General features: G+C 49.9%; 1 protein-coding gene across 1 annotated transcript; it reads right to left on the reverse strand.

The window, feature by feature from the left end:
* Positions 1 to 2,877: 2,877 nt before the first annotated feature.
* On the reverse strand, positions 2,878 to 14,421 carry DYNLT2 (dynein light chain Tctex-type 2). The gene is made up of 4 exons (XM_027770420.1): positions 14,395 to 14,421; positions 13,736 to 13,933; positions 5,091 to 5,249; positions 2,878 to 3,123 (listed from the first exon to the last, which is right to left on the reverse strand). The coding sequence occupies exons 1-4, from the start codon at positions 14,419 to 14,421 to the stop codon at positions 3,013 to 3,015; spliced, it is 495 nt and encodes a 164-aa protein (XP_027626221.1). The 3' UTR covers positions 2,878 to 3,012.
* Between the last annotated feature and the right edge of the window lie 8,424 nt (positions 14,422 to 22,845).

The raw sequence follows: 22,845 nt of genomic DNA on the forward strand, positions 1-22,845 counted from the left end.
GACTCCCCAATTTACTACTATGAAAGAATTGCATAGCTCTCCTATACATCCTGAGTATATGATAAAATCTTCCAGGAAGTCCCCGACCGCTCCCCTTTGCTCTGATCACTTACTATTAATTATAATGCTTTACCTCCATGGTCACAATAGAGGGTGGGCTGAAGTTCTTTCTAGGCAGAAGTAATCTTGACCTTTGGAAGGCCCTTCAAAATACATTTAAGGTAAACTTAACCCTTTCTTTACCTAAAATAGGATTAGGCCAAAACTGGCCCAGGACACCCCCGCCCTCACCAAGTGAAATAGATAAATATATTAGGATTCCTCAAATTAAGTTTTAGATCCCTACAAAACTGTATAAGTACCATTCTTTATTAAGATCCATAAAAACTAATATCTATTCTTGAGATTTTCTTTTCTCAGCACCATTCCCAGTAATCACAAGATGGCTGCTGCGCCGCATCAGCTGATAATCACCTCTGCTTACCGGAACCGCTTTCCTGAAACTGCATTCCATGGAGACCCACCTACAACTGAGGAACCGCACTAGGCCCACCCTTAATCCAACCCTAAATAGAATCTATGTTCTCTATTGTTAAAACTCTATGAGCTGATAATTGAAACACGTAGTCCCTCTTCCATTTACTTGCATGTAACACGTTTTCAATAAAAACGCACAATGATTCCTAGCAGTGGTCACTCCTCAGAGAGCGATCTTTGAGGGGTGTCCGGCATAGGACATGCATAAAAAGGCACCGAGGCCTCTGTCTTCTGTTCACCTTCGCCACCTCCGTCGAGATAACCCACCCACGCCGAGGCTGGTCCCCGGCAAGCCAGGCCACGGGGCTGGTATTACGGGACTCAGTCATGGTGACTGAAATCTGGGCATGCCACGTGGGACGAGGGAGGACCATTCTGCCGAGTGGCCTGTTGTGTGGCCTTTGCGGCCACGGAGAATGAAGGTACCGGTTGGTTGAAGGTGGAGGTTGTGACCCAGTAGCTCACGTCTTCGAGCACTGCCAAGGAGCATGTCAGGGGTTGCAAGCCACCACAGCAGGCCGAGGGCAGGGCAGCCTGCACGGCTAGTGTGTGCCTCCAGGAGCCACAGGTCCCAGCACGGCAGGCCCTGCCTCCTGGCTCTGCGGTGGCCATGGTCGGGACGTGACAGAAGCAGCTGCTCAGCGTGGGTGTCAGAGGGCCCCTCCTCAGGGCAACTGTGAGCGAAGGGACTCAGGACCTACCTAGAGGGGAGGTGGGGTGGGGGAATTGAAGAACTGCGCTCAGAAGCCGGGGAGGCGGCATCAGATCAGGGATGGCCAGATCCCCGTGGTGACCAACGTAAATGTCACGTGACCTTTAGGGCTCCTTAAAGATAACGAGAAGTTGGCTCAGAGGTTACTGCCTTGACTATGCAGCAGGGTGGCCCAGAGGCTTCAGGTGATGGTCCCCCTGCAAGCCGATGGTCAGAGCCACCCCAGTGGACGACAGCTGGGCCTCCACAGCCCGCAGGGGAGGAGGAGGAAAGGGCTGTGCGGTGGGAAGGCAGAGCTGTGCAGACACCGTGAGCATACGGAGGGGGCTTCTCCCGCAGCCTGGACGAGGGGCCGAGAGGAAGGGCTGGGCCGCCAGTGCTGTGGGACCGCAGGATTCAGGGTGCACCTGGGTTCTCCTGGGCCTCCCAAAATGGCAGCCCTATGGCGCAGAGAATCCAGCAGCTCAAGACAAGGCAGAGAGTTTATACCCACTGAGAAGGCAACCAGGAACCACCCAGAGCTTTGGGGACAACTGGCCACAACTGTGATCAATCAAAATTATGCTTCTGCCATGGTAACACCCTGGTTCCGTGGTGAGGAGTGGGAAGGGGGTGAGGCCAAGAGGACCACAGGCCTCAGGTTCCCCCAGGCCGCCCTTAGATGCCCGCCCTGCCCTTCCGCGCGGCGGGTTCCCAGTCGCTCTGGGTCCCAGCACAGTCCGCCTCCCACAGGGCTAGAGCATGCAGAGTCCATGCTGCTGACCAAAACCTGACAGAGGAGCAGCTGGGAGGCGGGCGGTGAGGCACCCAGGGGGGCAGAGCCCAGACAGAGACGTCCAGTGGGGACTGGGGCGACTTTGAGCCAGTTCAACAGCAGCACCTGGATTACTAAGTGAGCGTGCCACTCACACCTGAGCGCAGGGAGAGGGCGGGACTGCAGGCGGGTCAATGCTGCTAGCCCTCCCAGGAAGGGGGCACTTCAGGGTTGCTCCACAGTGCCCAAGGGAGCCCTGCTACCCTGAGGAGGAAGGCCTCTCTCCTTTCGGAAGCCAGGCTGTCATGGCCGCCCTGGATGGCGAGTCTCCCAGGTGCGCGTTCCTCGGCTGTGGCCAGGGGCAGCAGTTGCCAGCTCCCTTTTTGAAGATTCTTTGGGTTGTGATCCTCTTGCCTGGGCTCTGCGGGACAGACTGCCAGCCTGGGCCGTCCACGTGTCCTGCTCTGAGCACCAGAGCACCCTGGAGGGGCTCTCTGAGAGGGCCCAGCACGCTCTGTGCTCGGATCTCTCAGGCCGGAACCGTGTGTCACTAATGGGGACAGCCCGCTAGCTCCTTACGAAGCACGGGGAAGACACTGCCCTGCCGTCGGCGTCTCCTGCTTCACGGCTAACTCAGCAGCGGGTATTTCTGCTGGTCAATGAGTTTGTCAGGACATGTTTTTGGGAAAAGAAATCCAAATCACAGTGCTTCTCACAGACATCAATGGTTTGCCCCACACCCCCCGAATCCTCAGCAAGAGTCCCAATCGGAACCTTGTACCCAGTCTTTTCACATAAACACGCACATACCTCTTATACTACTTTGGGGTAACAACGTTAACAAGTACAACTCGGAAGAAGAAATGTAACACTCTAGTTTTTACTTGTTTGTTGACAAAAGAACACAGTCCAGAAGCTGCGACTGGAGACAAGAGCGCAGTTCATGGAAACCCCGGGGGGCAACATTCTGCAAGCTCTGATTATGTGGAAAAGCTGTGCCCGTGGCCCACTATTCGCAGTACAGGGCGAACACCAAGGCCAGTGCCACGTAAGACTCGGTCTCGTGCTTCGCTTCGGCCCAGCTGTCCCACGCAACGTCCCAGATCCATCTGCTGGCGATCTGCGAGAGAGTTTCCGAAGGCTGACCTGACGCCGAGCACGCCAAGACGTCTTCCAATCTCGTTTTATCTGTGCATTCCTTTAGTTGCTAGAGGGTGTGCGACCTCGCCAGAGAGAAAGAGCCCCCTTGCAGAGTGTGGCCATGTGGCAGTACTCCCTCTTCCATCTCGCCGTCTGCTCAGGAATTGGGCACACACGCATACGTGCCTAGCATATTCCTCAGACCACCAGGGCTGGGACTCAGCAAGGTCAGCTGGTGAGATCTGGGGCCCCACGCCAGGGCTTGGCCACTGTGCTGCAGCGCTGGCCCAGGTTTGGTTCCCCTTACGTAGAAGTACACCGTCTTAGGCCGTTGTATCTGGGAGTACCTTGGGGCCGGCCCCACAGTGCACCGGTTTCTCACTGCACAGGAGCCCGATTAGGCCGTTGTATCTGGGAGTACCTTGGGGCCGGCCCCACAGTGCACCGGTTTCTCACTGCACAGGAGCCCGATTAGGCCGTTGTATCTGGGAGTACCTTGGGGCCGGCCCCACAGTGCACCGGTTTCTCACTGCACAGGAGCCCGATTGCACATGCCCTCTGGCAATTAAAGAAAAAGTAATCTATCCAACTTTCTTTCATGAAAAGACTCAGAGATGCTGCCTCCACCCCCGGCCTCTTCCTGGAGCGGGCAGCATCTGGTAGAGACACGTCCTCAGCAGAGGGTCAGGCTGGGCGGAGGCCTGGCACTGTGTAGCAGCCCCAGGCCCGGCTCTCTGCTGCGTCCCAGTCTGTGATCAGGAACTCGTCTCCCACCGTGGGGCTCCCACCACGCTTCGTTACCACTTTGAAGACAAACGCTGATTGCACAGTAGGCACTTACGGAAAGGCCCCTTCCCTGGGCTGCCGTGAGCTGCTCCAGCCTTGGGATCTGGGCCTCCCACCTCGGCTTCCCCAGTACTGGCCTCTCGAATGGCCGTAGCCTGTGGGCCCGGGGTCTAAGCAGCGCATGTCACAACTGGGCCAGTGACTGTTGTCTTTGGCTCCAAGTTCTGGGTAGCTTGTCATGCAGTCTACCTAGCGGATGGCCCCTCCCCACTCTCTGCTGAGGCCACTGTGACCAATCCAGTCTGCCCGGTCCCTCCCTGGCCTGGGACTCCTCCGCCTGGGAACACCCCTCGCCTCTGGCACTGCTGGTCTTCCACTCTCCAGACCATCCCCGAAGCCACTCGTCCGTCCATCTGTCCGTCACTGAACGTGTCGCCCTCCACAGAGCACCTGCACCTGAAGACCGTGCCACTGGCATGTGGCTGGAGCCCACGCCCCTTCCCTGTCTGCTGACTCTGAGTCCAGCACCCTCGCCTGCTCAAGCCACACGAAGCCTCCCCAGGTGGTTCCAAAGCCAAGTCTCTACCCTGCCCTACACCTTCACTCCCTCAAGCACACATGGCTGGGGCTTCTCTCTCTGCGTCCAAGTCACAGAGATAACCGCGTGGTGTGTGGAGTGCCAGGGCGCCAGCAGACCAGCTCTGAGAGGAGCCCCTGTGCTTACCACAACACAGATGAGGCCACGAGCGTGCCCCCAAGATGTGGGCCTGGGCAGCCTCAGTCCTCCCGGGCCGCTGGGTGGCTCAGGTCGGTTATGTCCCGCCATCTGTCCTCCTTGGGACTGTCCCCGTCTTAGCACTCCTGGAGTCCCCCAGCACCTCCCCTCATCTCTCAGAGCCCCACATGCTGGGGCTGGGTGGACACCCTTGCAGTCGGGGCTGAGCCTGGAGTGGGCAAGGGAAGGCTCAGCACACAGCCTAAGGCCACCGCCAGCAAAGGCAGCTTGGAGGTCGGCACTGGCCCAGGGATCCGCAGTGAAGTAAGACGTGCCTAGCCAGCCACGTGTTGTCCAGAGGCCCCAGCCCGGGGGGCTGCCGGTGCCCCACCACAGATGGGTCAGGCCTAGGCCCTCCTGGGTGGAAGCCCTGTCTCAGCACTTACATTTATTGCTTGGCCGGTCTTTTGGATAAACAACACTTTTATAATGAACTTGTAGCGGTGGTACCCAAACTCCTTGACAGCTAACAGTATGCGGTCTGCCAACTCCAGCGACAGGTGAGAGAAGACCTTCTCATCATATTTGACATCTTTAAGACTTGCCTGTAAAACATTAAGAAAAACAATTTTCAAATCAAATTTTTTTTATCCAAGAGTTCAAACAGAAAACATGTTTCTAAGTACTACATGTGACACACCTATCTGTTACCAAAGAGATGTAAATATGTTTTTTGCTTATCCATTATTTTGGTAACAGTTTCAAAGAAATTTTATTTTGGTTTTCCAGCTCTCTCCAGCTGCGTAGTGTCTGATTCTCCTAGACTCACTGCCCAGCTTGAGAGGAGACACGTGGAACGCAGAGGGCTCTCCCTGGAGGCTGCCTGCAGCGGAGCTGGGTTCTGTTCCTGCCGGCTCCCTGGGCACTGACACCCACTCCCTCTAACTCTCCCCAGGCCTCTCCTGCCTTGTCTTCTTTGTTGCCTCCCGGAAAATGCAAAGAAAATCAAGCACTCCTAACCTCATGTGATAACAGACTGACAGACAGCATGGAGGAGAGACCAGCTGGCAGGCCAGGGAGCACTACTCTTGCTTACAGCCCAGGCAGAGCTGGCCCTGGCTTTGCCTGCCCAGTGGGAGGAACCAAGGGCCGGCTGGGTCCCGTGACAGCGCAGGCCCTGTCAGGTCATCATGGGTGGAAGCCAACATAAGGGCTTTCTCCCTTTGCAGACACTCTGGTCTACTGCAGTCCACAGTACTCACCTGCCAGCAGGCACTTCCAGCCTCAGGGGCCGCCCTCTCTCCCGCGCTGAGCAAGGTCTGTGCCCTCTCCCAAACCTGAATCAGGCTCAGGCCCCACCTTCTGTGTGGTCCCTGCTGCCTCCAGGGCCCCCACCTGGCCCCTGCTTACTACCTGGAACCTTGCCCTCAGCACCTGGAGGGAGTTCTAAACACGGCCCTCCTGGGCTATCTGTGACCTGTACCAGTTGTACTTGGCCACTTTCCTGGTCCCCTCCCGTTTCGCAAGACAGTCTCGTGGGCTTGTCTGTCTTTCACTGGCTGTTACCACATCCACTTCGCTTATGCATGTAAGCTGACCACTTTAAACACGTGAATTAAACCCTAAGAACGTGATTTTAAGAACTCTGAGGACTGAGTAGAAAATAAATTCCTTAAACCCAAGGGACCATCCTAGTTCCTTGCAGGTCTCCCCAGTCCCTCTGGCCCCAACCACTCCCCTTAGGAGGCCACAGTGCTCTAGCACGGCCCTGCCCTGCTGTGGCCAGGCCTGTCTCCTGGGCCTTAGGCTCCTGCATTCACCTGGATGCCCGGAGGTCTCAGGTGCAGAGCCTCGATGACTTCCATCTAAAGGAGACAGGCCCCTCACCAGGCTCTTCTGCCTGAGTTCCCTTTCTGAATACATAATGAGCACTTGCTGTAGAGATACCCATGGCTTCCACAGATACTGGGCTGTCAGGAAAGTCGGGATGCATTGTTGCATAGAAAAACAACTCATGACTTTCCCAACAAACTAACACACAGCACTCCCAAGTCTAAAGTCGCACTCAGTGTTCCTGGAACCCAAGAGGAAGGCCCTGGCCCGTTATTATGCCTAGCCACCCGCCGGAGGTCTGGGAAGCTGTCCCAGGCCCCTCCTACTCAGCCCAGTGTGCAGACCCATCACACAGACGCACCTGAACCTCTCATGCCTTACAGCGCGTCCGAGCTCGGCCTTGTGGTATGGCCAAGTGGCAGGCATGCCCAGGTGTGTGCCCCACAGCACAAGGCTCACTGTCGGTGCTGAGGCCAGAGACACCATCACTCACTGCACTTAGTTGAGATGCATAATTTCTTTCTTTTTTAAAAATTTTATTCATTGTCATTATTTTATTTTATTTTACTTTTTGAAGTTGACCAGAGAGAAACAGAGAGAGAGAGACAAAAAATGAGAAAGCAAGCTGCCAGATCCGGGATTCGAACCATGGTCAGCCATGTGGGAGTCCAGCCGCCTCAGCCACCATGCACCTGCCAGCCCAATAGATGCATATTTTCTGAACTCACGAGCCATATCTTTGTCAAGTAACATCTGACAGTTACAGGCTCACTTCAGCTATGTACCCATCTCCTGGAGGGAGGGTGAGGGATGGCCTGCAGGGTCAGGGCGCATCCCCCCCATAAACTGCTTTGGCATACTGACTAGTGCAGGCTACGAGGCACATGAAGAACTGCAAATGCAGGCCGGCCAGTGGTGTGGGGGTGAAGGTGGCTGAATTCCACATGGCTGACACATAGTTCGACTCTCAAACCTGACAGCTTGAAAGCATGCATGCCCCAGATCCCAAGAGGAGAATGGAGGAGGAACTGCAGATGGCCATAATCCATGACGGTGCTCTCGACTTCTCCCTCTCTCGCTCTCTGTTCCCCCATAAGCACATGAGTCCTAGAGAAAAATTTAAAAACAAAGCACAACAGTAGATGCAGGTCGCGCTGACCTTCCTCTGCCCACGTGGAAGGTGGCCTCCCTGTACCAGCAAGGAGAAAGACACGCCATCAGAGTCATTTCTCGTCTCTTTCTTTGTGCTTCTGGAAAATCATCAGAGGCCTAGATTGGTTCGGTGCATCATGTTTCCCCTTTAATTGCTTAGAAGTGCTAAGAAGAACGGTGCACAGTTTATTCAACTGTCTGCTTCATAAAGTGACTCTACTTTTATGGAGTTTATTATATTGGAGTCTCTAAATAATAGGTTGCACTTTCTATTTTCTTTTTATCTTAAACAAGTCTGATAAATATTAAAATTAAATATTAACCAGCCTGAGAAAGCGCTGCAGCTCAAATAAACATAAAATGCAGTTTTGTTGTGAAGGAAGAAAATTAATTCTAAAAAAACCCCCAAAACCCTAAATTTAAAGCATTACCGTTGAAAGCTATCTACTGTTTTCTTTGGGAAGGAAAATCCACTTAAACAACCTGAATATCTCATTCTCAGCCCAAATGGAAACTCAATTAAAAAATTAAAAATTTTACTTTTTTGGGTACTATTTTTCTATTGCTTTTTGATTCCGAAATATTCAGTTGGCCAAAGGCAAATGCTTACAAGGCAAGTACAGCTGTTCTAAGTGTTTTTATAAAGAAAATATTTTAGAAAGAGTAATAAAAGTTTGCTGAACCACTGAAGTACAGATACTTATCAGAACCTTCTGAAATTCTGCAAAAGGACTGAAATCCTAAGAAGTAATGTTTAAGTGATCTTTAGTTTTTCTTTTTGGAGAGGTTTTTGCTATAGGGTGCATGTGTTCACCAGAAAGACAGAGGGAGTCAGAGCGACAGAAAGAGAGAAATCACCCCCCAGGGGTGGATGGCCATGTTGCAATCCCTTCTCCTCCATTCTTCTCTTGGGATATTGGGCACATTTAAGCCACCAGATCCAGGGCTTGAACTGCAGTCGGCTACATGGAAGTCCAGAGACATAGCCATTACGACAACTGCTGGTCCCAATCTTTAGTTTTTCAGGTTTAAATTCTACTACAGTATCCAAATGAGACAATGCATTACACATAATGGTAATAACAGTTAACATTTATTTGAGGTTTTATTATGAGTCAAGTATTATTCTTAGCTCTCTCTCTCTTAGAGACATACATATAATCACTTGTCATAGTTTCAAATCCTATGCAGTAGGTACTATAATTAATATTATTTTACAAATGACAAAATCAAAGTTGAGAGAGACTGAGAAGCTTTGCTCAGGATCAGATAATTATAATACATGACAGAGCCAGGATCTGAACCAAGAAAACCAATTCTTGAGCTAGAGTCTTATCTCTGTGCCACACCAGCCCTGATCTTAGTTCCAGTCACAATTAAGAATGGGAAAAAAAAAAGAAGAAGAATGTGTGTCTGTGTGCACACTCACGCATATGCATAACATCTTCACTCGTCCCATAATGTTTTCTGGGGGATCTTTTGTAAGAAATGTATCTAACTGTTTTAAAATTGCTGCAACCTTACATTAAAAAGTAGATGACATTTTTATTTGAATATCTAAATTCTCTTTTTTTGTCATAGTTTAGACAAAGCAAAAAAAAGTTAATAAATCTGTAGCTTCTGAAAAATTACTTAATTATACTAGAACAAATATTATAATGCCATAGCTAATCCCATCCTTGTGTTGAGAATATAAATAGTTGAGTTGAGATGCATAATTTCTTTCTTTTTTAAAAATTTTATTCATTGTCATTATTTTATTTTACTTTTTGAAGTTGACCAGAGAGAAACAGAGAGAGAGAGACAAAAAATGAGAAAGCAAGCTGCCAGATCCGGGATTCGAACCATGGTCAGCCATGTGGGAGTCCAGCCGCCTCAGCCACCATGCACCTGCCAGCCCAATAGATGCATATTTTCTGAACTCACGAGCCATATCTTTGTCAAGTAACATCTGACAGTTACAGGCTCACTTCAGCTATGTACCCATCTCCTGGAGGGAGGGTGAGGGATGGCCTGCAGGGTCAGGGCGCATCCCCCCCATAAACTGCTTTGGCATACTGACTAGTGCAGGCTACGAGGCACATGAAGAACTGCAAATGCAGGCCGGCCAGTGGTGTGGGGGTTAAGGTGGCTGAATCCCACATGGCTGACACATAGTTCGACTCTCAAACCTGACAGCTTGAAAGCATGCATGCCCCAGATCCCAAGAGGAGAATGGAGGAGGAACTGCAGATGGCCATAATCCATGACGGTGCTCTCGACTTCTCCCTCTCTCGCTCTCTGTTCCCCCATAAGCACATGAGTCCTAGAGAAAAATTTAAAAACAAAGCACAACAGTAGATGCAGGTCGCGCTGACCTTCCTCTGCCCACGTGGAAGGTGGCCTCCCTGTACCAGCAAGGAGAAAGACACGCCATCAGAGGTGGGTAGAGAAAGCTGAGTGGTCTGTGTGTGTAAGCCTTAGGTGCTTCACCCTAAATGCTTTAGCGTGCTAGAATTATTTCCTTTATTGTATTTATCATCATTGTTATTTTTAATTTGTTCAGAGCAAGACACAGAGAGAAAAAGCAAGAAAGCAAGCACCGGGTCCGGGACTTGAACCATGGTCAGCCACGTGGGAGTCCAGCGTCCCTAACCACCATGCTACCTGGCGGCCCCCAGCATGCTTTCCTAATAGTGGCAATCTCGTATGAAATTGCAGTGAGTAATCACACCAAGAAAATTAACGATTTCACAATGCTCCTATCTAATCGTATCCACACAGATACCGAATTTCTCCAACTGCCCCAAGAACAAGTTTGCTTGCTTATTTAAACTTCAGCTGCAGGGACTGGTTCACAATGGGGCTGAGCCCCCAGCCTCGCGGGTGTGTGCTGTCTGGGTGAGGGCACTGACTGGGAACACAGAGCCCTGTAGGCTGGGCCCACGGAGGGCAGGTGAACAACGCAGTTTCCACACATGCCCTCCTCAGATGGGGCTGGGGCCCCGCCCATCTCAGTCCAGGTCCAGAATGTGTGATGGAGAGCCGCGCTTGCCGCGGGCAGGATGTCCCACCTCAGTCCAGGTCCAGGAAGCGTGATGGAGAGCCGCGCTTGCCGCGGGCAGGATGTCCCACCTCAGTCCAGGTCCAGGAAGCGTGATGGAGAGCCGCGCTTGCCGCGGGCAGGATGTCCCACCTCAGTCCAGGTCCAGGAAGCGTGATGGAGAGCCGCGCTTGCCGCGGGCAGGATGTCCCACCTCAGTCCAGGTCCAGGAAGCGTGATGGAGAGCCGCGCTTGCCGCGGGCAGGATGTCCCACCTCAGTCCAGGTCCAGGAAGCGTGATGGAGAGCCGCGCTTGCCGCGGGCAGGATGTCCCACCTCAGTCCAGGTCCAGGAAGCGTGATGGAGAGCCGCGCTTGCCGCGGGCAGGATGTCCCACCTCAGTCCAGGTCCAGGAAGCGTGATGGAGAGCCGCGCTTGCCGCGGGCAGGATGTCCCACCTCAGTCCAGGTCCAGGAAGCGTGATGGAGAGCCGCGCTTGCCGCGGGCAGGATGTCCCACCTCAGTCCAGGTCCAGGAAGCGTGATGGAGAGCCGCGCTTGCCGCGGGCAGGATGTCCCACCTCAGTCCAGGTCCAGGAAGCGTGATGGAGAGCCGCGCTTGCCGCGGGCAGGATGTCCCACCTCAGTCCAGGTCCAGGAAGCGTGATGGAGAGCCGCGCTTGCCGCGGGCAGGATGTCCCACCTCAGTCCAGGTCCAGGAAGCGTGATGGAGAGCCGCGCTTGCCGCGGGCAGGATGTCCCACCTCAGTCCAGGTCCAGGAAGCGTGATGGAGAGCCGCGCTTGCCGCGGGCAGGATGTCCCACCTCAGTCCAGGTCCAGGAAGCGTGATGGAGAGCCGCGCTTGCCGCGGGCAGGATGTCCCACCTCAGTCCAGGTCCAGGAAGCGTGATGGAGAGCCGCGCTTGCCGCGGGCAGGATGTCCCACCTCAGTCCAGGTCCAGGAAGCGTGATGGAGAGCCGCGCTTGCCGCGGGCAGGATGTCCCACCTCAGTCCAGGTCCAGGAAGCGTGATGGAGAGCCGCGCTTGCCGCGGGCAGGATGTCCCACCTCAGTCCAGGTCCAGGAAGCGTGATGGAGAGCCGCGCTTGCCGCGGGCAGGATGTCCCACCTCAGTCCAGGTCCAGGAAGCGTGATGGAGAGCCGCGCTTGCCGCGGGCAGGATGTCCCACCTCAGTCCAGGTCCAGGAAGCGTGATGGAGAGCCGCGCTTGCCGCGGGCAGGATGTCCCACCTCAGTCCAGGTCCAGGAAGCGTGATGGAGAGCCGCGCTTGCCGCAGGCAGGATGTCCGTGCTGGTTCTACAGTTTGTGAGGTGACGGCTGCTGTGGTGGGCACGCCCGAGTGGGAGCAGTTAAACCGTGCTTACTGACGAGCAGAGATACACAGCACACCAAAAGCAAGATCGCACCCTACAAGGACTGCAACCGCCGAGCACCTGGAAGGCGTGGGGTGCTGACCCCGCCTCACCACTTGGCCCTGCTGTGGCCCACGAGAGGCCGTGGGTCATCCTGAGCTCGTTGGAGGGCGGCCTGGACTGCAGCTGCTGTACCAGCTGTGCCTTCACTGCTCACAGGCGCCGGTACCTCCTGGGCCTCTGTGTCGACAGTGACCTGGCAAACCCTCTTCCCAATGCTGTCCACAGCTGCCCGAAAGCAGTTTGCTTTCAGCTGGAAAGGCCAGCCATACACCCTTCCTGGCCTGCCTCAGAGTACCCACTCTGCAGGCCTATGGCACAGCGTGGCTCACAGCCCTGCTGCCTGCCCCGGAGGATGTCACAGGGGCTGCTGCACTGACAGGGTTACACTAGCCTGACCCAGTGCACAAGCAGGGGCAGATAATCTAGACGTGATAGTGCGGTGTTTGTGTGTTGGGGTAGGATGCAGACCTGACTAAAACTCAGTGACTTCTACCTCAGGGAGACCGCCGGCATCTGGTGGGTGGGCATGGCAAGATGTCCCTTCTAAGGTAAAGGACGAGCTGCTGTCTGGCCCCTCCTACAACCAAGGAAGCACAGTGCCTGTGCTCTCAGCACTTAGAGGCAGTCTGCCTCTCCTGTGGATGCGCTTTCTGACCCATGCAGTGAGGGATGTGCGAAGTACTAGCGCTGAGGGGGGCCCAGAATGAGGCAAGGCCCTGCAATCGGTCCAGGTTTCTTCCAGCTTCTCTGTCACTTGGTCTGGATGACGCAGAGGACCCAAGGGCTTGGGTGCCAGCTGCAGACAGGGACGCTGCCTGGAGCCCTGGCAGCACTCCGGGGGAGAACAGCAGCACAGGCTTCAGTTCTGGAGCTAGGCCTTGCCGTCATCTGCAGAGAACGAGTCTCCTTCCAAGAACCATGTGGGCCTCAGACACTGCACACCTCACCATGGCACCATGGGCACCACATTGCTAAGCAGCCTGAGCTGTCCATCAGGAATGGGTGCTGCGTCACCACTAGGACGTTTGTCTCCTATTCCTACTTAGTGCTCTGCAGGTCTGTAAGATTTGGCCTTGCTACTATCTTTACTTTGAGATTGAATTTGTTCTAAGATTTGTAGGGATATTCAGGTGACAAGGTGAACCTGTGGTAGTTCACTGAAACTTGACTGGGCTAAGGGGTGCCCCAAGTAGCTCGTAAGACTTTTTTCCCCTGAGTGTGTCTGTGAAGGTTTTTTCAGAAAGGTGAGCAAGTCTACACATCGACAGACTGTGGGAAGGTCACGCTCCAGGGCTGACGGGCTCAGCGAAGGCTGAACAGACAAGGTGGACGGATGTCCAATTTGTCCTCTGCCTGAGTGGGGATGTCTGCCTCCTCCTGCCCTCACACACCCACACTCCAGGTTCCTGGGCCTTTAGACTCAGGCATCACCCCCGGTTTGGGGTCTTTATTACCTATCCGAGACTGTATTACCTGGCCAGTTTGGCTGGGTTCCAGCTTGCAGATGACAGACTATGGGCTGCCTAGGCCCAGAACAGAGCGAGCTGTCCCTACAGTAATCCCACAGGTCACTCTCCGGGCCCTGGCCCTCTGGGGAGTCCGACACCGCACTGCTCCCCTCGCTACCTGGCAGCCTACCTTCAGTACCTGCTGGACTTTAGCTTCTACTGAGTGAGCCTGGAATCTCCTCAGCGGCTCCATTCTGTATGAATTGGCAAACTTTAGCTTGGCCAGGGCGCTCTTCCACTCTCTGCCTATGTCGGCGATGGAGTCATCAAACGGGGGCTCCACATATTGGACGTCGTGGATGGATTCTCTCAGCCTCTCTTTCAGAATTTGTGCATACTGGAGCAGAGTTGGGGAGAGAAAGAAAGGGGGTTACTTTCTAAATTACAAACTGAAATAGTGGATTAAAACATCCTTGTACAGGGCTGGGCCCAGAGCCTACTGCTTGAGAGTTAGATCCCACAGGCTGAATCTGAATTCCTGCCCTGGTAGCTTGGAACACATGTCATGTGCCTCAGCCTGAGAGGCAGGAGGACATGGGCCCCGAGTGGAAGTGGTGGTGGATTTGGAAAAAACACCGACACAGAAGTAGCGGGAAGTGGGGATTGCACAGACCAGGCATCTCGGCGGAGACCTCCATGGCACTGAGCTGTCACAGATCTGTTCCTTCCTAGGGCAATGGGGGAGCAGCATGGAAAGCCAGATGTTCTGGACCCCCTCAGACAGCGGGGGAGGGCTTGTGTCTTGGATTCTAAATAAGCCCCCGGCCTTCTCTGGCCGGCAGTTTCCTTTAACCTCACTGGCAGCGCAGCCTCAGCAAGCACCATGCCAGTCTGCGCTGCTGTCTTTAAGGTCACCACGGTTCAGTTCAGATTTGGCTGCTCCCAAAGGTCATGTACCCGGAGAGTCCCCGAACCCAGCAGGATGGAGAAATGGGGAGGAGGGACCAAGCCCCGCCCACTCTCCCTGCTGCCTATCTCTGGTGAGCACGCATATCTGCAGCCAAAAGAAAAAGGAAAAAGAACAGCACCCCCAAGAGCAAGTAGCTCAATGGGGCAGGGCTGACACCAAGTTTGTAATCCTGTTGTAACAGACTTCTATGACAATGTGGGACCGAATTCTGTATTAACTTCTGGCTATCGATCTGGTAAAAGAAAGTATAAATAATGTTACCTATGTATGTATTTTTCTATATGCACACGTGTGCACATACATATGTGCATGCATACACTTAGAGTATCTGTGGAAGACCCCAAAGAACTGAAACAAGAGTGGTGTCTTGAGAGGCAACTGAGTGGGCCACAGGAGAGGGAGGTAAGGAAAACCCTTTACGTTCCTTCCCTGCTATGAAAATGCTATCCATGAGTGCTTCAAAATGTACTTCCCTTTCACTTACCAGTCTTGAATAAATAATATCATTATTTAGGTAGCACATTCATAAGTCTTAAGTTACAAACTTTATAAAACATGTAATGACATGGTACATACATCAATTCATGCTTTTGACATGCAACATTCATCTTGATGGCCAACATGCATTAAGGAAGTATTTCAGTACCTAGCATAACCCAGATTAGAGTTCTACCCCTTAAATTACTGTGGTATGCTTCATTTAAAAATAGCCAGAAACTTCTTTCTTGCCTAACTGCTTGGCTACAGCTTCCAGCTCTGTGTTCAGTAAAAGGGGCTGAAGTGAACTTCTTCCCCTTGCTCTTAATATTAGAGAAAAAAACTTTGAGCTTTTCCACATTGACGGATTTCCCTGTAAACCCTGCTTTGGTTGCATCTAATAAATTTCGGTATGTTGCTTTCATTTCCGTTTAGTTCAAAATATTTTTTCAGCTTCACTGTAGGGCATGTGCACTTCTGGAAAGAGACAGACTGGGGGTGAGAGAGCACCCCAGGTGGGATGTCTATGCTGCCGAGTCTTGAGACTCAGACTGCGCAGTCGGCCATGTGGGCTAGCTGTCTTGACTGCAGCCTGTCTCCATTCAAAATATTGTAAGTTTCTTTCTTTTTTCCCACGAGAAAGTGAGGCGACAGAGACGCTTCAGTAGGGTCTTGGTGCTGCAGTCCACCTTAGCTCTGAATCATGGTTTATTCAGGGAGGTCTCCAGACCCAAAACCAGACCCTCCCCGCAGGAGACGGCCACACTGGGCATTCTGTCCCTGCCAAGCCACCACCTGTGTACATAGTCTGATCACTACTTTTTCTGTTACCATTTGATTTCTAGCATTTCTTTCTGGTTGTTCTTAAAATTTTTATTCATTCAATTCATTCATTCATTCTATTTTAATTTGACCAGAGCGAGACACAGAGAGAGAGAAAGTGAGAAAGCAAGCCAGCAGGTCTGGGACTCGAACTGTGGTTGGCTATGTGGGAGTGTCCAGTGCCTTAACCACCATGCCACCTGCTGGTCCCCTCTTGTGTTTTCTTAGGATCTTTTTTTTTTGTTTTTTTTTTAAGGTTTTTGCCTTAGGGCATGTGAATTCTCTGAGGAGAGAGAGAGAAACAGAGACAGTGAGAGGGAAAGTGAGAAATCACCCTCAGGGGAGAGGGAGATGGCCATGCTGCAATCCCTTCCTCTCTATCCTCCTCCCAGGATGGATCTTTAGTATGTTTGTAATTTTTTTCTTTTTTTTGAGAGGTTTTTGCTATAAGAGTGCATGTGCTCACCAGAAAAACACAAGAGAGACAGAGAGAGAAAGTGAGAAATCACTCCCTGGGGGGGATGGCCACACCGCAATCCTTTCTCCTCCAGTCTCCTCTCAGATCTTGGACACGCACGCACAAGCACCGGCATGAGTTTAAGCCAACAGGTCCGGGACTCAAACCATGGTCGATTACATGGGAGTCCAGCGACATAACCGTTACACTAACTGCTGATCCCGTATGCTTGTAATTTTTGACAGCTGGACATGATTAACTATAGACCTCCAGTGATGTGGTCACAGTATCTTGGAGGAGAGGACAGCCTACTGTCCTACGACTGGGTCTCAGTCTTTTAGTGAGCCTGTACCTCTGGACTGTGAACTTCACAAGTATTTTTTCATCCTCCCTTAAGTGGGACGGAATGGTTACAGGGGACTAAAGCCAGGAGTTTCCCTTCCCCAAGGTCAGGTAGGCTCTGCAAAACCCCAGAGCCTAGGCTCTGGCTATTTCTCCTGAAGACAGAATTTGTTAAACAGAACAAAGTGCTCTGGCATGTTTCCAATTGCCCTTCCCTAGCCCCCATTAGGACAGGAAGCCTTTTCTCCAATGTTGACTGTGCAAACCCGGCTCAACTCCTGCAAAGTTCAGAAAATAATGGGGGTTGCCCTATGACTGGGTGTCCCTGGAGTTTTTAACTCTGAGAATTGTCCACTTCTAGCCTCTATCAATTTATCAAGTCCATTTCAGGTTAGTCTATCCCGAAATTGGTTTCCAAAGTTTCTGTTCTGGTACATTGTGACCTTCTGTATCCATCTGTCATTTCAATTTTGGGGAAGCAGTTTGTCCTATGACCTAACTTCTCATGGATCTAACGAGTTTCTTCATTTTCTGTCTTTTCTTAGGACAGAGTGGCGACTTCAAGTTCCTGTCATGCAGAACTGGAAACTGGAAGTTTTACCTTTGTGTTCTGAAAGATATTTCAGCTGGGTATGTAATTCTATTAGTAGATTGATAGTTTTATCTTCCTTCAGTAGTTAAAGATGATGCTTTGGTGTTTTCTATCTTGCATTGTTTCTGATGAACTTCACTGTCAGTTTTTCTTTTTCTGCGAATTTTTTAGTTGCCTTTAGAATTTTAAATCAATGATTTCAAGCAATGTGATTATTATGTCTTGAGTTCCTTTCTTTGTGTGTGTGCATGCTTAGAATTCACTGAGCTTGGATTTGTGGGTTTAGTTTTCATCAGATTTGGATATTTCTCATCATCCACTGTTTTGTCAAGATAATTCTTGTCAATTCTCAGCTGGAGATCCAAATTACAAAGATACTAGTTCTGTCGTGGAGTTGTTGACATCAACTTTAAAAAAAATTTTTTTCTGGCGTTCCCCGTTCCTTCCCCCCACCCCCGCCCTTGGAGAGGTTTTTGCTATAGGGCACTTGCGCTCGCCAGACAGAGAGAAACAGAGAGATAGAAAGTGAGAAATCACCCCCCAGGGGGGATAGCCACGTCGAAACCTTCTCCTCCATTCCCTTCTCGGGATCTTAGGCACGCATGCACACGCACCCAGCGTGAGTTTAAATCATTGGGCCTAGGACTAGAACCACAGTCGACTACATGGGAGTCCAGTGACATAGCCATTATGCCAACTGCTGGTCCCTCCCCGTTCCTGTCTTTAGGTCACTGTGGCTAATCCCTTCTGCAGCAGTGAACCTGCTGTCAAATTCATTCCATGTATCTTCATCTCTGACTTATTTGTCATTTAGAACAGCTTAATTTAGATTTAACATCTATATATTCTTGAATGTGACAGTAATTATAACTACAGTATAATTAAATAGCATGTAACTGGTTTGATGAAAATATAATACAGCAACTGTTTTGTCATAACTACTTGTCCTTTAATGCTAATTCTACTTTACGTCATTTCTGGGCCTATTTATATTGTTTCTCCTCATTTTGGGTTGTATCTTCCTTTGTAGGTCTGCTAATATTTCATTGGAGACCAGACACTGAATTTTACCATCTTTTTCCTTTAATTGCCTGAGGGTATGTGCACTTGCTAGAGATGGAGAAAGAGTAAGAACACGCCCCCCCCTTGCAATGAGACATGGTAACGCTGCAGTCTTCTCCATTTGTCCACCCTATCAGGATTGGGGGCAAGCACCCGCACCTGGCATATTTCTCAGGCCACTGGAGCTGGGATTCAAACTGTGCTTGGCCATATGAAATCTGCTTTCCTTAACTACGAGGCTATGGGGCCAGATCAAATTTCACCATGTAGGCTGGATATTTTTGCCTGCCTAAAATTATTGTTGAGCTTTCTTCTAGGATGTCATTAATTTGGGAAGAATTTAATCCTCTTGAATCTTGGGTTTTTTTTTTTTTTTTTTTTTTTGCTATAGGGCACACATACTTGCTGGGGTGGGGCAGACAGGGGACAGGAAGAGAGAAAGCACCCTAGGGAGATGAATCCCTTCTCTATTCTGTCAGAATTGTAGGCATGCAAGCACACCTACCTGGTGTTTTTTCCAAGTCACAATGTCCAAAACTGGAACCACACCACTGGCCAATTTGAGATCCGGTCGCCCTAACCACACCACCAGCTGGTCAGAGTCTTAGTTCTAGGCTTTGGTAGGCAGCCCAGCAAAACCTTTATGTCTTGGCTGTCCACTGCCCCTGCCTACTGTGGAGGCAATCTACTTCTCAGATTCTAACTAAAGCCTTGTGCTTTTCATGGGTTTCCACTTTTACCAGTGAGAACACAAACTCCAGGGTTTCCCCCTCTCCCTCGGGTGGTTCTTTCTGGCTTCTGGCATATTCCATGCCAGATGCACTGATTCACGGAACTGAAAATGAAGGGGATCCTCCACATCTCCTCAGAGCCTTTTGTGCAGATCTCCCCAAGAGGCTGTCTACAGTGTACTGCTCTCGACATTCCTGGGCTCCGAGCTCCTTTGTAACTAAGGAAGCCCTCTCATGTTGTGGCCTGGCTACTACCACCAGACTGTAAGCTAGGTGCAATGCTGGGTCTTACCTCATCTATTTCTCCTCTCTCCAAGTGCACTATCTTTTGCTGTCTGGCATGTGACCAATGTAAACACCTGGCTTCTGCACCTTGTGTTATTTACAGTAGCAGGTATTACTCCATTTGGGCTGCAATAGAAGTCCCTCATCAGAAATAAACTTGATCATGTCAGACTTCTATGCCTATTTAATAGTGGAAGAGGCATTAACTCCCTTAACCTCTTAAAAACGAAATCATTTTGCTGTTTATTGAGAGAATGCTTTTCTAGAGAAGCGATTGCCATCCTGTTTTCTACCACAATATACTCAAAGGACTCAACACCACCACATCATTAACAGTGCTTCCCAGCTGCAATGACTCTCATGGGAATGGGGCATGCAAGCATGGCCTGAGAGTAGCCCTTAGTGATTCTAACATGTTAGACATTAACATCCTTACCATTTCTTCATGTATACTGTTGACCACTTGATTTCATATACTCTTATTACTAAGAGTATTTCATTCTTTTTATTAAGAATATTTTTTAACTTTTAAAAATTAGTATTAGGGTTTAAAGATGACCAACTATTCGGCATCTAATACAACCTAGAGTGTAATTATTCAACTCATTTCTTTACCCTAAGGCTATTTAGAATAAACTGAAGTTAAGAGCTAACATTATTTTTGTCAACTGGAAAATAAAGAGATCTGACTCAAAGTTAATTTAATGAGCAAAAGTATTTATTCAACTATAAAAACTGAGAGTAACAATCTGGAGAAAAACAAAGGCTCCAGTGACCTATATCCAGTGCTCCCCAAAATGGCAAAGTCCAGGGTTCATTTCATAGTAAGAAAGGAGGGAGAGAACAGAGTTAATCGAGTTTACATTGAGTGACATTTTCACCTTAAGCTTTTCTTTGGCTATAGACTTTTTTCATGACTGAGGTTTCTTAGACAACCAGACCTAGTTTCCTGAAAGTCTACAGTTTGGACATTTTAATTATACATGGAAATTAATTTACGGCTAAGTTGTGTTGGCTGGTCTGGGAAAGTTTCTCTGATGTTAAGGAGGTCACAGGGTTACGACGAGCATGGCCATTGTCCTGTGTCTGCATTCTTCTCAAGGTCAGGTAGATGGAAATTCTTATAGTTTTCTTATCCACTTTAATGTTATTTCTAAATGCTATTAGCTAGTGTTTAAGATTTTCAAAAGCATGTGCACAAATGAAATTAATCAAGTTTTCAATTTTTTGTAACCTACAAGTCTGACCATGTCAGACTTTAAGGTTTTACAGTCTTGCTCACAGGCAATAAGTGATTCCTGTCAAGAAAAAAACCCCACGTAGTTTATTGAAAAGATAATGAGTAGCTCACCGAATAGAAGGGAAAGCACAAAACCCAGATTCAGAAAGACACATGGGAACTCCAGTTTGCCACCTTTAACCTCAGTAAGCCTCAATCGTTTTCACTGTTATCCTGAAGTTAGTCTAATTGGCCTTGTTCAGCTCTCATCCTCACTAGAGGAAAATAGCTGATAATCTCATGAAAACTATCCAGTAAGGGTAATTTGTTCTCTAAGAGAAAATTAAAGTGCTATCACTAGAAGAAAAGGAATGGATGCAGGACTGATTAAAACAAGTGTTCATACTGACTGAACTGTCCTAATCTTTCCTATGCTCAGAAATGTGGGAATTATCATCTACCCCAAAGTCAGGAATGACTCATGGGTACCCTTGTCCTCTGGCAGATTCACTGGATTTGTGGAATCAACTTCAATTTCTTCTTGATTACTGGTTCACTCAAGTCTCTTACTGATAATGACATTTTTTAAAGATAGCTGTGACTGGTCACATCCATATCAAATGAGCACTAACTGCCTGTCCCCTTGCTCCCAGAATTCAGCCCACACACTACGTGAACCTGTCTGTCTCCCCATTTTGAGTTCAGGATCATTTATTCTTAAAGTCCACTTTAGACTTTAGGTAGGAAGTCACCTGGGCCCACCTCAAAATACAGAACTTTTTCTTTATAGCTGGCACCTATCTGGCACCCAGGCTCCCTTGCCAGGCTAGCTTTGCAGCAGTGTCTCTCAGAGCTGAGGTGTGAAGGCTGGCAGATGTAGGCTGCCAGCCTTGCTCTGCTCTTTGGGTTAGCTGGGTGACTTGGCCTGTTTATTCTTCCTTTAGTTTGTCCTTTCCTCGGTAACGTGTAGACAACAATGAAATGCCACTAGGTCCTTTAATAGTGCCACAATCCAAAGAGGTGTGGCATTATCTGTTGAAGATATTTTGTGCTTTTATCAACAGTACTTGGGAGAAATGTTCACCTGTTGAAATATCCATTTTGTAAGACAAATAATAATGTGATCGAATGTATGGAAAAATGAAATGAAAAAAAAAAAGTGCCATGACCTTTTTGGAGAATTCTGTTACTTAGAAATGATCTACAAGAACTTTGAGGTCTTCAAAAACTGATATTTTGCTTTTTATCTGTCTTCATCTTACGAATTATGGATCCCATGAAGTAGGTCTATAAAGAAAATGTAAAACAGACCAGGAAACTCAGGACACGGTTAGTTTCAGTGCTGTCGTCACAGTTTTTCAGTACTGTCATCACAGTTTTGTTACCTTGAGCAAATTATTTTTATCTTAAAGTATCAATTACAGAAATGGTTTAAGTATTGTCATATGCAAAAGCCATAGACTGCCAATTAAATTGAATAATGATCTTTTTCATTGATAACCGACAAGTTAGTGGATAGCATACTATTTAACTTCTCTGAATATTCTTACAAGTACTGAGACTGCTGATGTTTCAAGGAAGTCAAAGCTGCTTGGTCTGTCTAATTCTTTTAAGTATTTGATTTTAACTTTACTTACTTATTGAGAAAGGCATGCATGTCAAAGGGCTTGTGTGCTCGCTGGGGAGAGAGAGAACATGAGAAAGCACCCCCATGGGGAAAGGACACAATGCGATCCCTCCACCCCTTCTCGGTGGCTCCTTTTAGGTTTTGGGCATGCACGCACGCTCCAGGCGTTTCCCATACCGCTGTCCCCAAGAAGAAACCTACTGTTTACTATGCGGGATCCAGCTGCCATAACCACCGCCACCAGCTGGCCCCAGGGTTCTTCGACGCAGCAGACACACTAGTTTGGACTGGGGCACTAAACATGCTAAAACCGTGTATCCACAAAGCAGCAAATCTGCAAGATAATTGGGCTGAATAGAACTTAAGGTGGAGAACAGGTTTCTGATTATTCTGACTGTTCCGAGATGCTTCCCAAGCGGCCCGGGGCGGCCTGTTTGCAGACATGAACCCGCTGCTCCTGCCCGTTCTGGTCCAGGGTACTGTCCTCATGTCGCTCGGGGCACGCAGGCGTTCTTCCCACTGGCGCCAAGGTGCTTTCATGCCCGCGCCCGGCCTGCGTGTCAGCAGACACGAACCCAAGCCCCTCTAAATGCATCTGTCGCCCACGAGTCCCGCCCCGGACGCTTCCCGCTGGCCTTTGGGGACCGGCGAGGAAGGAACCCGCAGGCCGACAGGCCACCGCGTCCTGCACCCAGAACAGCACGAACGCGGCGTCCGGAGGCCGG

Source organism: Tupaia chinensis, unplaced genomic scaffold, assembly GCF_000334495.1.
Source record: "Tupaia chinensis unplaced genomic scaffold, TupChi_1.0 Scaffold000132_1, whole genome shotgun sequence".
Classification (NCBI taxonomy): Eukaryota; Metazoa; Chordata; class Mammalia; order Scandentia; family Tupaiidae; genus Tupaia; species Tupaia belangeri.

Excerpts from the sequence above, each read along its gene's own strand:
- DYNLT2 (XM_027770420.1), bottom strand. The coding sequence starts at position 14,421 with ATGGTGCTTGCTGAGGCTGCGCTGCCA. Across the intron at positions 5,250-13,735 it reads TAGAAGCTAAAGTCCAGCAG|GCAAGTCTTAAAGATGTCAA; the intron begins GTACTGAAGGTA and ends AATGTTTTACAG. Across the intron at positions 3,124-5,090 it reads AGACCGGCCAAGCAATAAAT|ATCGCCAGCAGATGGATCTG; the intron begins GTAAGTGCTGAG and ends ACTCTCTCGCAG.